The 15258-nt window shown below is 54.4% G+C and overlaps 1 protein-coding gene across 1 annotated transcript in view; it reads right to left on the reverse strand.

The window, feature by feature from the left end:
- Positions 1 to 13465, reverse strand: part of LOC149428483 (nitric oxide synthase 3-like) — an 88049-nt gene extending 74584 nt beyond the window's left edge. Inside the window, 1 exon segment of the mRNA XM_089667350.1 lies at positions 13323 to 13465. Within this exon segment, the coding sequence (XP_089523476.1) occupies positions 13323 to 13450 (128 nt within the window). The 5' untranslated portion in view covers positions 13451 to 13465.
- Between the last annotated feature and the right edge of the window lie 1793 nt (positions 13466 to 15258).

The following is a 15258-nucleotide window of genomic DNA, read 5'->3' on the forward strand; positions in this document are numbered from 1 at the left end:
CAACCCGTCTGCCCCACGTTGGGTCCTTCACCCGTCTGCCCCACGTTGAGTCCTCCACCCATCTACCCCACGTTGGGTCCTCCACCCGTCTGCCCCACGTTGGGTCCTCCAACCGCCGCCCCACGTTGGGTACTTCACCCGTCTGACCCACGTTGGGTCCTCCACCCGTCTGACCCACGTTGGGTCCTCCACCCGTCTGACCCACGTTGGGTCCTCCACCCGTCTGACCCACGTTGGGTCCTCCACCCGTCTGACCCACGTTGGGTCCTTCACCCGTCTGCCCCACGTTGAGTCCTCCACCCATCTGCCCCACGTTGGGTCCTCCACCCGTCTGCCCCACGTTGGGTCCTCCAACCGCCGCCCCACGTTGGGTACTTCACCCGTCTGACCCACGTTGGGTCCTCCACCCGTCTGACCCACGTTGGGTCCTCCACCCGTCTGACCCACGTTGGGTCCTCCACCCGTCTGACCCACGTTGGGTCCTTCACCCGTCTGACCCACGTTGGTTCCTCCAACCACTGCCCCACATTAAGTCCTTCACCCATTTGCCCTATTTTGGGTCCTCCACCTGTCCGACCAACATTGGGTCCTTAACCCGTCTGCCCCACATTGGGTCCTCCACCCATCCTCCTCTCCTCTGTAATATACGATGTCCTCCTCTCCTCTGTAATATACGATGTCCTCCTCTCCTCTATAATATACAATGTCCTCCTCTCCTCTCCTCTATAATATACAATGTCCTCCTCTCCTCTCCTCTATAATATACAATGTCCTCCTCTCCTCTCCTCTATAATATACAATGTCCTCCTCTCCTCTCCTCTATAATATACAATGTCCTCCTCTCCTCTCCTCTATAATATACAATGTCCTCCTCTCCTCTATAATATACAATGTCCTCCTCTCCTCTCCTCTATAATATACAATGTCCTCCTCTCCTCTCTCCTCCATGTTTCCTGTCCCGGTGTCTCCGGTATATTCTTTCTTCCCTCTCAGGTATTCGGTGTCTCCTGGCCTGGTATTGATCCCTGACCCCCGCCCCATCCTGACCCCTCATCCTCACTGCTCCGTCCTCCATGCGGTCAGCCTCCAGTGAGCCCCGGCCGGCTCTGACCTTTATCTGTGAGCTGCAAGGAGACACCTGATCCACCATTAGAGGAGGACGTGAGCTAAATCCAGATCCTATCACAGCCGGCATGGAAGAATACAAAATACAGCTTCACCCCCCACCCCCCATCCATACCGAGGCCCCCCCCATCCATACTAAGGCCCCCCCCATCCATACCAAGGGCCCCCCCATCCATACTAAGGCCCCCCCCATCCATACCAAGGGCCCCCCCATCCATACCAGGGCCCCCCCCCATCCATACTAGGGCCCCCCCATCCATACCAGGGCCCCCCCCATCCATACTAGGGCCCCCCACACCGCGCACCCCACACCGCGCACCCCACACCGCACACCCCACACCGTACACCCCACACCGCGCACCCCACACCGCACACCCCACACCGTACACCCCACACCGTAGACCCCACACCGTACACCCCACACCGTACACCCCACACCGCGCACCCCACACCGCACACCCCACACCGCGCACCCCACACCGCACACCCCACACCGCGCACCCCACACCGCGCACCCCACACCGCGCACCCCACACCGCGCACCCCACACCGTGCACCCCACACCGCACACCCCACACCGCACACCCCACACCGTAGACCCCACACCGTACACCCCACACCGTAGACCCCACACCGTACACCCCACACCGTAGACCCCACACCGTACACCCCACACCGCGCACCCCACACCGCGCACCCCACACCGCACACCCCACACCGCGCACCCCACACCGCACACCCCACACCGCGCACCCCACACCGCGCACCCCACACCGTACACCCCACACCGTAGACCCCACACCGTACACCCCACACCGTACACCCCACACCGCGCACCCCACACCGCACACCCCACACCGCGCACCCCACACCGCACACCCCACACCGCGCACCCCACACCGCGCACCCCACACCGCGCACCCCACACCGTGCACCCCACACCGCACACCCCACACCGCACACCCCACACCGTAGACCCCACACCGTACACCCCACACCGTAGACCCCACACCGTACACCCCACACCGTAGACCCCACACCGTACACCCCACACCGCGCACCCCACACCGCGCACCCCACACCGCACACCCCACACCGCGCACCCCACACCGTACACCCCACACCGCGCACCCCACACCGCGCACCCCACACCGTGCACCCCACACCGTGCACCCCACACCGCACACCCCACACCATACACCCCACACCGTAGACCCCACACCGTACACCCCACACCGTACACCCCACACCGTACACCCCACACCGTAGACCCCACACCGTACACCCCACACCGCACACCCCACACCGCGCACCCCACACCGCACACCCCACACCGCACACCCCACACCGTAGACCCCACACCGTACACCCCACACCGCGCACCCCACACCGCACACCCCACACCGTAGACCCCACACCGTACACCCCACACTGCGCACCCCACACCGCACACCCCACACCGTAGACCCCACACCGCGCACCCCACACCGCGCACCCCACACCGTGCACCCCACACCGCGCACCCCACACCCCACACCGTGCACCCCACACCGCGCACCCCACACCCCACACCGTAGACCCCACACCGTGCACCCCACACCGTAGACCCCACACCGTACACCCCATACCATGTACCCCATACCATGTACCCCATACCATGTACCCCATACCATACACCCCATACCGTACACCCCATACCATGTACCCCATACCATACACCCCATACCGTACACCCCATACCATGCACCCCATACCATACACCCCATACCATACACCCCATACTATGCACCCCCTACCATGTACCCCATACTATGCACCCCCTACCATGTACCCCATACACCCCATACTATGCACCCCCTACCATGTACCCCATACTATGCACCCCCTACCATGTACCCCATACACCCCATACTATGCACCCCCTACCATGTACCCCATACACCCCATACTATGTACCCCCTACAATGTTCCCCATACTCATTCACCTAAGGGGATGGCATGATCTGGGGTCCACCTTGTTAAAGGGGGCTCCCAGATTCCAATAAGCCCCCCCTGCCTGCAGACCCCCACAACCACCGCCCCAGGGTTGTGGGTGAGAGACCCTTGTGCTCATCACCATGGGGACGAGGTGTTCTGGTGGGGGGAAGCCTGAAAGTTTCAATAAACAACCCTCCCCCTCCCCCCCACCCCTCGAAATTAGACAAATTCCGAAACAAATGTACAAAATGAAATCCGTAAGATGAGGAATGTCTGCTCTGCTCGTGTGTACGAGAGGCGATCCGCTGCTCGGGGAACGCAGGAGGTCGCTCACTCCGCACGTGACCGGTTATTTTCTGAATGGATGTCAACGTTCTCTGATTGGACGGGGTGGAGATTGTGACATCATCCCCCTGTGTCTCCGCCCAGTCCAAAGGTGGGTGATTGATACTCGGTACTGTCCAGCCGCTGTTGCCGGCCCACCAGCAGAGACCAAAGGGTCCATCACAACCCTCTCCACCATTCGTGGCCTGAGGTCAGAGGGCGTGGCTTGTGGAGTGGTGCAAGGTGGTGGCCATCTCACACGTTCAGCACGTAGACCGGATTGGGTCGAGCGGTGAATTTACCGGGTACCCCACACACTGCTGGACGGTGATATTTTCCGGCAGCACCCCATTCCCGAGGACCGAATATCCATTCTTAGCAGGTCACCATTTGGGGTCCCGTCAAGATTTGGAGCTGCAGCCAACTGGAGGTGGCCGTGGCGGCTGATCTGATTGGTGGCTCCATTGGTGCACCTGTTGTGCTCCGACTGCCATTGTCACCCCCACATAGGATGGAACCTCCAGTCTCACCGGGTGACAGACCCAAGCGGGATCAGGAGTGAGGTCATCATGGGCCTTTTGTGGTGGCCGGCCCGTTGGTCCCAGAGCCTCCCTACGGTTCTGGAGGGCCACACCGGACAAGAACTGCTCTGCTCATCGGCAGCAAACCCTTCCCCTCCTCCATCCTAGTCTGGGGTGGACATGCACTTTAAGGCCTGTTTTCCCCATAGGGGCCAATCATCCAGAATGACGGGTCCTCTTTCCGTGGCTGGGACACAAAGGGCTGACCCTCGGGTGAGGATCGGGCTGTTTGGGGCCACCATAGGGTGAGATTTCCCAGGTGTGAGCTCTCCAGCCCACAGAAGGGGTTAATGATGGAGAAGCTGGCAGAGATATTCTCCGCCCTGCGGCTGTAGGGAACCGCGCCAATCATTGTCTGGCCACAGAATGAGGAACATGGCAATCTGAACCCATCCCAAAATCCTGCAGGATGAGGACAGAGCAATCCCGGGACATGTTCCTACAACCGCGCCACGTTCCTACAACTGAGCCACGTTCCTACAACCGCACCACGTTCCTACAACCGCGCCACGTTCCTACAACCGCACCACGTTCCTACAACCGCGCCACGTTCCTACAACCGCACCACGTTCCTACAACCGCGCCACGTTCCTACAACCGCACAATGTTCCTACAACTACTCCACGTTCCTACAACCGCGCCACGTTCCTACAACCGCGCCACGTTCCTACAACCGCACAATGTTCCTACAACTACTCCACGTTCCTACAACCGCACCACGTTCCTACAACCGCGCCACGTTCCTACAACCACACAATGTTCCTACAACCACTCCACGTTCCTACAACCGCACAATGTTCCTACAACCACTCCACGTTCCTACAACTACTCCACGTTCCTACAACTACTCCACGTTCCTACAACTACTCCACATTCCTACAACTACTCCACGTTCCTACAACTACTCCACGTTCCTACAACCGCACCACGTTCCTACAACCGCACCACGTTCCTACAACCGCACCACGTTCCTACAACTGCTCCACGTTCCTACAACTGCTCCACGTTCCTACAACCGCTCCACGTTCCTACAACCGCGCCACGTTCCTACAACCGCGCCACGTTCCTACAACCGCACCACGTTCCTACAACTACCCCACGTTCCTACAACTACTCCACGTTCCTACAACTACTCCACGTTCCTACAACCGCGCCACGTTCCTACAACCGCCCCACGTTCCTACAACCGCCCCACGTTCCTACAACCGCGCCACGTTCATACAACCGCGCCACGTTCCTACAACCGCACCACGTTCCTACAACCGCACAATGTTCCTACAACTACTCCACGTTCATACAACTGCTCCACGTTCCTACAACCGCACCACGTTCCTACAACCGCACAATGTTCCTACAACTACTCCACGTTCCTACAACCGCGCCACGTTCCTACAACTACCCCACGTTCCTACAACCGCACCACGTTCCTACAACTGCGCCACGTTCCTACAACCGCTCCACGTTCCTACAACCGCGCCACGTTCCTACAACCGCCCCACGTTCCTACAACCGCCCCACGTTCCTACAACCGCGCCACGTTCCTACAACCGCACCACGTTCCTACAACCGCACAATGTTCCTACAACTACTCCACGTTCATACAACCGCGCCACGTTCATACAACCGCGCCACGTTCATACAACCGCGCCACGTTCATACAACCGCACCACGTTCCTACAACCGCACAACGTTCCTACAACTGCACTGTGTTCCTACAACCGCACCACGTTCCTACAACCGCACCACGTTCCTACAACCACACCACGTTCCTACAACCACACCACGTTCCTACAACTGCACTGTGTTCCTACAACCGTGCCACATTCCTACAACCGCACCACGTTCCTACAACTGCACTGTGTTCCTACAACCGCACCACGTCCCTACAACCGCACCACGGTCCTACAACCACTCCACGTTCCTACAACCACTCCACGTTCCTACAACCATTCCACGTTCCTACAACCACGTTAGGCACGTTAGGCACAATGTTCCTACAACTACTCCACGTTCCTACAACCGCGCCACGTTCATACAACCGCGCCACGTTCATACAACCGCGCCACGTTCATACAACCGCGCCACGTTCCTACAACCGCACAACGTTCCTACAACTGCACTGTGTTCCTACAACCGTGCCACATTCCTACAACCGCACCACGTCCCTACAACCGCACCACGTTCCTACAACCACTCCACGTTCCTACAACCACTCCACGTTCCTACAACCACTCCACGTTCCTACCACCGCGCCACGTTCCTACAACCATTCCACGTTCCTACAACCACGTTACGTTTGTACAACCGCACCACGTTCCTACAACCGCGCCACGTTCCTACAACCACGCCACGTTCCTACAACCACGCCATGTTCCTACAACCACTCCACGTTCCTACAACCGCGCCACGTTCCTACAACCACACCACGTTCCTACAACTGCACTGTGTTCCTACAACCGCTCCACGTTCCTACAACCGCACAACGTTCCTACAACTACTCCACGTTCCTACAACTGCGCCACATTCTTACACCCGCGCCACGTTCCTACAACCACTCAACGTTCCTACAACCGCACCACGTTCCTTCAACCGCACCACGTTCCTACAACCACTCCACGTTCCTACAACCGTGCCACGTTCCTACAACCGCACCACGTTCCTACAACCGCACAACGTTCCTACAACTACTCCACGTTCCTACAACTGCGCCACATTCTTACAACCGCGCCACGTTCCTACAATCGTGCCACGTTCCTACAACCGCGCCACGTTCCAATAACCACACCACGTTCCTACAACTGCACTGTGTTCCTACAACCGCTCCACGTTCCTACAACCGCTCCACGTTCCTACAACCACACCACGTTCCTACAACCGCACAATGTTCCTACAACTACTCCACGTTCCTACAACTGCGCCACATTCTTAAAACCGTGCCACGTTCCTACCACCGCGCCACGTTCCTACAACCATTCCACGTTCCTACAACCACGTTACGTTTGTACAACCGCACCACGTTCCTACAACCGTGCCATGTTCCTACAACCACGCCACGTTCCTACAACCACGCCACATTCCTACAACCATGCCACATTCCTACAACCACGCCACGTTCCTACAACCACGCCACGTTCCTACAACCACGCAACGTTCCTACAACCACTCCACAGTCCAACAACCACACCACATTCCTACAACCACGCCATGTTCCTACAACCACTCCACGTTCCTACAACCGCACCACATTTCTAGAACCACTCCACGTTCCTACAGCCACACCACGTTCCTACAACCGTGCCACATTCCTACAACCGCGCCACATTTCTACAACTGCGCCACGTTCCCACAGCCACACCACGTTCCTACAACCATGCCAACATCTCATACCGACACATCAGATATGTTCTGAGGAATTCAATGAGACAATGAAGAACACACAGGAGGATTGGGGTCTGTCAGCAAAATCCACCAACAGTGGCCTTATGAGCCACATGGGAGGTCTTCATCTGATGAGCCACCGAGAGATGGAACACTGGGCCCCCTATGGGGTCATACACAGAGATGGAACACCGGGCCCCCTATGGGGTCATACACAGAGATGGAACACCGGGCCCCCTATGGGGTCATACACAGAGATGGAACACCGGGCCCCCTATGGGGCCATACACAGAGATGGAACACCGGGCCCCCTATGGGGTCATACACAGAGATGGAACACCGGGCCCCCTATGGGGTCATACACAGAGATGGAACACCGGGCCCCCTGTGGGGTCATACACAGAGAGATGGAAACCCGGGCCCCCTATGAGGTCATACACAGATGGAACACCTGGTCCCCTATGGGGCCATACACAGAGATGGAACACCGGGCCCCCTATGGGGTCATACACAGAGATGGAACACCGGGCCCCCTATGGGGTCATACACAGAGATGGAACACCTGGTCCCCTATGGGGCCATACACAGAGATGGAACACCGGGCCCCCTATGGGGTCATACACAGAGATGGAACACCGGGCCCCCTATGGGGTCATACACAGAGATGGAACACCGGGCCCCCTATGGGGTCATACACAGAGATGGAACACCGGGCCCCCTATGGGGTCATACACAGAGATGGAACACTGGGCCCCCTATGGGGTCATACACAGAGATGGAACACCGGGCCCCCTATGGGGTCATACACAGAGATGGAACACCGGGGCCCCTATGGGGTCATACACAGATGGAACACCTGGTCCCCTATGGGGCCATACACAGAGATGGAATCCCGGGCCCCCTATGGGGTCATACACAGAGATGGAACACCGGGCCCCCTATGGGGTCATACACAGATATGGAACACCGGACCCCCTATGGGGTCATACACAGAGATGGAACACCGGGACCCCTATGGGGTCATACACAGAGATGGAACACTGGGCCCCTATGGGGTCATACACAGAGATGGAACACCGGGCCCCTATGGGGTCATACACAGAGATGGAACACTGGGCCCCCTATGGGGTCATACAGAGAGATGGAACACCGGGCCCCCTATGGGGTCATACAGAGAGATGGAACACCGGGCCCCCTATGGGGTCATACAGAGAGATGGAACACCGGGCCCCCTATGGGGTCATACACAGAGATGGAACACTGGGCCCCTATGGGGTCATACACAGAGATGGAACACTGGGCCCCCTATGGGGTCATACACAGAGATGGAACACTGGGCCCCCTATGGGGTCATACACAGAGATGGAACACTGGGCCCCCTATGGGGTCATACACAGAGATGAAACACTGGGCCCCCTATGGGGTCATACACAGAGTTTGAACACTGGGCCCCCTATGGGGTCATACAGAGAGATGGAACACCGGGCCCCCTATGGGGTCATACACAGAGATGGAACACTGGGCCCCCTATGGGGTCATACACAGAGATGGAACACTGGGCCCCCTATGGGGTCATACACAGAGATGGAACACTGGGCCCCCTATGGGGTCATACACAGAGATGGAACACGGGGCCCCCTATGGGGTCATACACAGAGATGGAACACCGGGCCCCCTATGGGGTCATACACAGAGATGGAACACGGGGCCCCCTGTGGGGTCATACAGTGAGATGGAACACCGGGCCCCCTATGGGGTCATACAGAGAGATGGAACACTGGGCCCCCTGTGGGGTCATACACAGAGATGGAACACCGGGCCCCCTATGGGGTCATACACAGAGATGGAACACCGGGCCCCCTATGGGGTCATACACAGAGATGGAACACCGGGCCCCCTATGGGGTCATACACAGAGATGGAACACCGGGCCCTCTATGGGGTCATACACAGAGATGGAACACCGGGCCCCCTATGGGGTCATACACAGAGATGGAACACCGGGCCCCCTATGGGGTCATACACAGAGATGGAACACCGGGCCCCCTATGGGGTCATACACAGAGATGGAACACCGGGCCCCCTATGGGGTCATACACAGAGATGGAACACCGGGCCCCCTATGGGGTCATACACAGAGATGGAACACCGGGCCCCCATGGGGTCATACACAGAGATGGAACACTAGGCCCCCTATGGGGTCATACACAGAGATGGAACACTGGGCCCCCTATGGGGTCATACACAGAGATGGAACATCGGGCCCCCTATGGGGTCATACACAGAGAAGGAACACTGGGCCCCCTATGGGGTCATACACAGAGATGGAACACCGGGCCCCCTATGGGGTCATACACAGAGATGGAACACTGGGCCCCTATGGGGTCATACACAGAGATGGAACACTGGGCCCCCTATGGGGTCATACAGTGAGATGGAACACTGGGCCCCTATGGGGTCATACACAGAGATGGAACACTGGGCCCCCTATGGGGTCATACACAGAGATGGAACACCGGGCCCCTATGGGGTCATACAGTGAGATGGAACAACGGGCCCCATATGGGGTCATACAGTGAGATGGAACAACGGGCCCCATATGGGGTCATACACAGAGATGGAACACCGGGCCCCCTATGGGGTCATACACAGAGATGGAACACTGGGCCCCCTATGGAGTCATACACAGAGATGGAACACTGGGCCCCCTATGGGGTCATACACAGAGAAGGAACACTGGGCCCCCTGTGGGGTCATACACAGAGATGGAACACTGGGCCCCCTGTGGGGTCATACACAGAGATGGAACAATGACACCAAAGATGGGGCATTTTTTTCCCACTGACATTGGGACGTTTTTAACTCCCGATAGCCACGGTCCGGCCCCCCTAAAGTCTGAAGCACAGTAAGCCGGCCCCTTGTTTATCACGTTTGGGGGCCGATGTGATGGACCGACACAAAGTGGCACATAATTGTGAAGTGGAAGGAAAATGAGAAATGGTTTCCAACATTTGTGACCAATTAATCTGTGAGAAGTGTGGCGGCATTTGTATTCAGCCCTCTTTACTCTGATAACTACAATCTAGTGGAACCAATTGCATTCAGAAGTCCCCTCATCAGTACATAGCGTCCCCCTGTGTGTCATGTGATCTCAGCATAAATCCAGCTGTTCTGTGAAGCCCTCAGAGGTTTGTTAGAGAACATTAGTGACCAATCAGCATCATGAAGGCCGAGGAACACACCAGACAGGTCAGGGATAAAGTTGTGGAGAAGTGTAAAGCAGGGTTAGGTTATAAAGCAATCTCCCGAGCTTTGCCCATCTCACGGAGCGCTGTGTTCAATCCATCATCCGAACATGGGAGGAGTACGGCACAACTGCCAACCTACCAAGACATGGCCGTCCACCTAAACTGACCGGCCCGGCAAGGAGAGCATTCATCAGAGAAGCAGCCAAGAGGCTCATGGGAACTCTGGAGGAGCTGCAGAGATCACAGATCAGGGGGGGGAATCTGTCCTCAGGACAACTATTAGTCGTCCACAAATCTGTCTTTATGGAAGAGTGACAAGAAGAAGCCATTGTTGGAGGAAAGCCATAAGAAGTCCCATCTGCAGGTTGTGAGAAGCCATGTGGGGGGGACAGCAAACATGGAGGAAGGGGCTCTGGTCAGAGGAGACCAACATGGGACTTTACAGCCTAAAAGTGTGGAGGAAAACTAACACTGCCCCTCCCCCTGAACACACCATCCCCACCGTGAAACATGGTGGTGGCATCATGTGGTGGGGATGCTTTTCTTCAGCAGGGACAGGGAAGCTGGTCAGAGTTGATGGGAAGATGGATGGAGCCAAATACAGGGCAATCTTAGAAGAAAACCTGTTAGAGTCTGCAGAAGACTTGAGACCGGGGCGGAGGTTCCCCCTCCAGCAGGACAACGACCCGAAACATCCAGCCAGACCTACAATGGAATGGTTCCCATCAAAGCATCTTCATGGGTTAGAATGGCCCAGTCACAGTCCAGACCCAAATCCAATGGAGGATCTGTGGCCAGACCTGAAAATTGCTGTTCCCAGACGCCCTCCATCCAATCTGACAGCTTGAGGGATTCTGCAGAGAAGAACGGGCAGAAATGTCCCTCTCTAGATGTGCAAAGAGACATCCCCAAAAAGACTTGCAGCTGGAATGGCAGCCAAAGGGGGTCCTACAAAGTACTGACTCCGGGGGGCCGAATACAAATCCCACCACACTTCTCACAGATTTATTGGTCACAAATGTTGGAAACCATTTCTCATCGTCCTTCCACTTCACAATTATGTGCCACTTTGTGTCGGTCCATCACAGGGGCCCCCAAACATGATAAACAAGGGGCCGGCTTACTGTCCTCCGGACTTCAGGGGGGCCGGCTTACTATCCTCCGGACTTCAGGGGGGCCGGCTTACTGTCCTCCGGACTTCAGGGGGGGGCCGGCTTACTGTCCTCCAGACTTCAGGGGGGCCGGCTTACTATCCTCCGGACTTCAGGGGGGCCGGCTTACTGTCCTCTGGACTTCAGGGGGGCCGGCTTACTGTCCTCCGGACTTCAGGGGGGCCGGCTTACTGTCCTCCGGACTTCAGGGGGGGCCGGACTTTGGCTATCGGGAGTAGGTCCTGATTTCAGCTGGAATAGGAAATGCCCCATTGTTGGTGTCAGTGGGGAGTTGTGACACATCATTGGTGTCAGAGGAAGGAAGAGCGCCCCATCCTTGGTGTCAGAGGGAGGAAATGTACCCCCTTCATTGGTGTCAGTGGGAGGAAATGTTGTTCTATCGTTGGTATCAATGGAAGAAAAAATAGTGCCCCAAGGGCCAGATAAAAACAGACAAAGGGCCACATTGGGCCCCCCAGGTTGCAGTTTGGGGACTCCTGATCCGTCACACCAAATCCCAATAAAATACATTGACGGTTCTGGTTGTCACACGACAACATGGGGGAGGGGAGACTTCTTCAAGGCGCTGAACATAGACTGATAGACAGACATACAGAGCGATCGATGGATTATCTACAACCCCCCCCCCCCCCCGGGGCTCATCAATGCAGCAAGAGGAGTGAGACTCACAGAGGAGATGAATGCAGCGAGAGGAGTGAGACTCACAGAGGAGATGAATGCAGCGAGAGGAGTGAGACTCACAGAGGAGATGAATGCAGCGAGAGGAGTGAGACTCCAGGAACGTTACATAGAGATGAATGCAGCGAGAGGAGTGAGACTCCAGGAACGTTACATAGAGATGAATGCAGCGAGAGGAGTGAGACTCCAGGAACGTTACATAGAGATGAATGCAGCGAGAGGAGTGAGACTCCAGGAACGTTACATAGAGATGAATGCAGCGAGAGGAGTGAGACTCCAGGAACGTTACATAGAGATGAATGCAGCGAGAGGAGTAAGACTCCAGGAACATTACATAGAGATGAATGCAGCGAGAGGAGTGAGACTCCAGGAATAGTACAGAGGAGATGAATGCAGCGAGAGGAGTGAGACTCCAGGAACGTTACATAGAGATGAATGCAGCGAGAGGAGTGAGACTCCAGGAACATTACATAGAGATGAATGCAGCGAGAGGAGTGAGACTCCAGGAATAGTACAGAGGAGATGAATGCAGCGAGAGGAGTGAGACTCCAGGAACATTACATAGAGATGAATGCAGCGAGAGGAGTGAGACTCCAGGAACGTTACATAGAGATGAATGCAGCGAGAGGAGTGAGACTCACAGAGGAGATGAAAGACGCTGTGAAGAAACGTCTGACCCAACCAATGGAATCCCCGCATCGGACGGACGCGTCCTTTAAATGAAACCCAGAGAACGCACATGAGGGCGGCGCACAGAGCTGTCGCCAGGGGCAACTGTGCTGATTGATGGCTGCCCCTCCCCTCTCCCCCGATTGGCTGGCAATGAACAGGTGCGCTCACCTGGCCTTCTCGGTGGGGGTCGGTGGTTCCTCCGGCTCCCCCTCCTCCTCCGGCTCCCCCCCCTTGTGGCAGAGTCTGATGGTGAAGGGGGGGTGCAGGTCCTTGAAGCGGCTGGTGGAGCTCCCCATATCTCAGCGCTCAGTCTGCGACAGGAAGCCGCGCTTTCCTCTCCCCCAAGTAACAATACTAAGGAGGAGTCCTTCCCAAAGCCGGGATTCCCCCCCCCCCCGGAGTCCTCCCAGGGAGGGGGGGGGTACCTGGTGCAATGTCAGGGTTGTGCCATTTCCTCATCACGACTATTACAACACGCCAACCGACCCGCACATGTTAACCCTTCAAAGGTCTGCCGGGGGGGGAGGGGGGGGGGGGGGCGCTTCCATTTGCTGTTTTTATATTTTTATGATACAAAGAAAAACATTACAAAAAAAAACTATATTTATAAAACCTCCAATATATAGAAAATGTCATTTCTTCTGAAACTGCGGCCAAAATGTGCGGGAAAAACGAGAAAAATGAGAAAAATGGGAAAAACGAGAATATCGCGTGAAAGTTCATTTATTTCAGGGATATGTGAGATAGACTCATTCCAGCACTCGGCACTGCCCGAGGGCCCGGGGTCAGTAGGGGGCCCCATGAGATGCCCCTGGTACCTTTCATTGACTCTTTCATAGGCTTTTATGGGTGTGGGCGAGGACACAGGGGCCCCATGATCCCCTATTGCCCGGGGGCCCCATGAGTTGTCAGTCTGCCCCTGGTCATCATTGTGATGATTATGGCTAATGCCGGCCATAGACGGGTCACAAAACGGCCGATTTCGCACTGTTAGTGGTTAATTGGTCGCACGTTTTTCGGGGTTTTGGCACATTTTTTTGATCGGTAAAGTTGGAAAAAAAAATCGGCTGAACTGATGAAAAAATCTGCGCATGAGCCGTGACCTGCAAGAAGAAGAAGGAAAAGAAGAGGAAAAGAAAAAAAAGAAAAAGAAGAAAAAAAAAAAGAAGAGGAAGAAAAAGAAGTAGCAGAAGAAAAAGAGAAAGAAGAAGAAAAAGAAGAAAAAAAGAAAAAGAAGCAGAAAAAGAAAAAGAAGAGAAGAAAAAAAAGAAAAAGAAGAGAAGAAAAAAAAGAAAAAGAAGAGGAAGAAGAAAAAGAAGGAAAAAGAAAAGAAGAAAAAAAGAAAAAGAGAAAAAAAAAGAAAAAAAGAGAAAAAGAAGAAGAAAAAAAAGAAGCAAAAAAAAAAAGAGGAAGAAAAAGAAGAAGAAGAAGAAAAAGAAGAAGAAAAAGCAGAAAAAAGAAATAAAAGAAAATAAAGAGAAAAAGAAAAAGAAGAGAAGAAAAAAAAGAAAAAGAAGAGGAAGAAGAAAAAGAAGGAAAAAGAAAAGAAGAAAAAAGAAAAAGAGAAAAAAAAAGAAAAAAAGAGAAAAAGAAGAAGAAAAAAGAAGCAAAAAAAAAAGAGGAAGAAAAAGAAGAAGAAGAAAAAGAAGAAGAAAAAGAAGAAAAAAGAAATAAAAGAAAATAAAGAGAAAAAGAAAAAGAAGAGAAGAAAAAAAAGAAGGAAAAAAAAGAAAAAGAAGAGGAAGAAAAGAAGAAGAAGAAGAAGTAGAAAAAGAAGAAAAAAAGAAAAAGAAGAAAAGGAGAAAAAAGAAAAAGGAGAAAAAAAAAGAAAAAAAAAGAAAAAAAAAAAGAAGAAGAAAAAAAAAAGAAAAAGAAGAAAAAAAGAAAAAGAAGAAAAAAAGAAAACAAGAAGAAAAAGAAGACAAAAAGAAGAGGAAACAGAAGAAGAATTCCAGTCCGCTATAATATGTGACATGAAAGTCTTGCGGTTGCAACAATGTATCCATTTGTATCCATTTGTATCCATTTGTATTCTTTTATATCCATTTGTATTCATTTGTATCCATTTATATCCATTTGTATCCGAATAAAACCATCTGTATCC

The sequence above is a fragment of the Staurois parvus genome, unplaced genomic scaffold (assembly GCF_062004578.1).
Source record: "Staurois parvus isolate SC_StPar_1 unplaced genomic scaffold, SC_StPar_1.0 ptg003205l, whole genome shotgun sequence".
In the NCBI taxonomy this organism is placed as follows: domain Eukaryota; kingdom Metazoa; phylum Chordata; class Amphibia; order Anura; family Ranidae; genus Staurois; species Staurois parvus.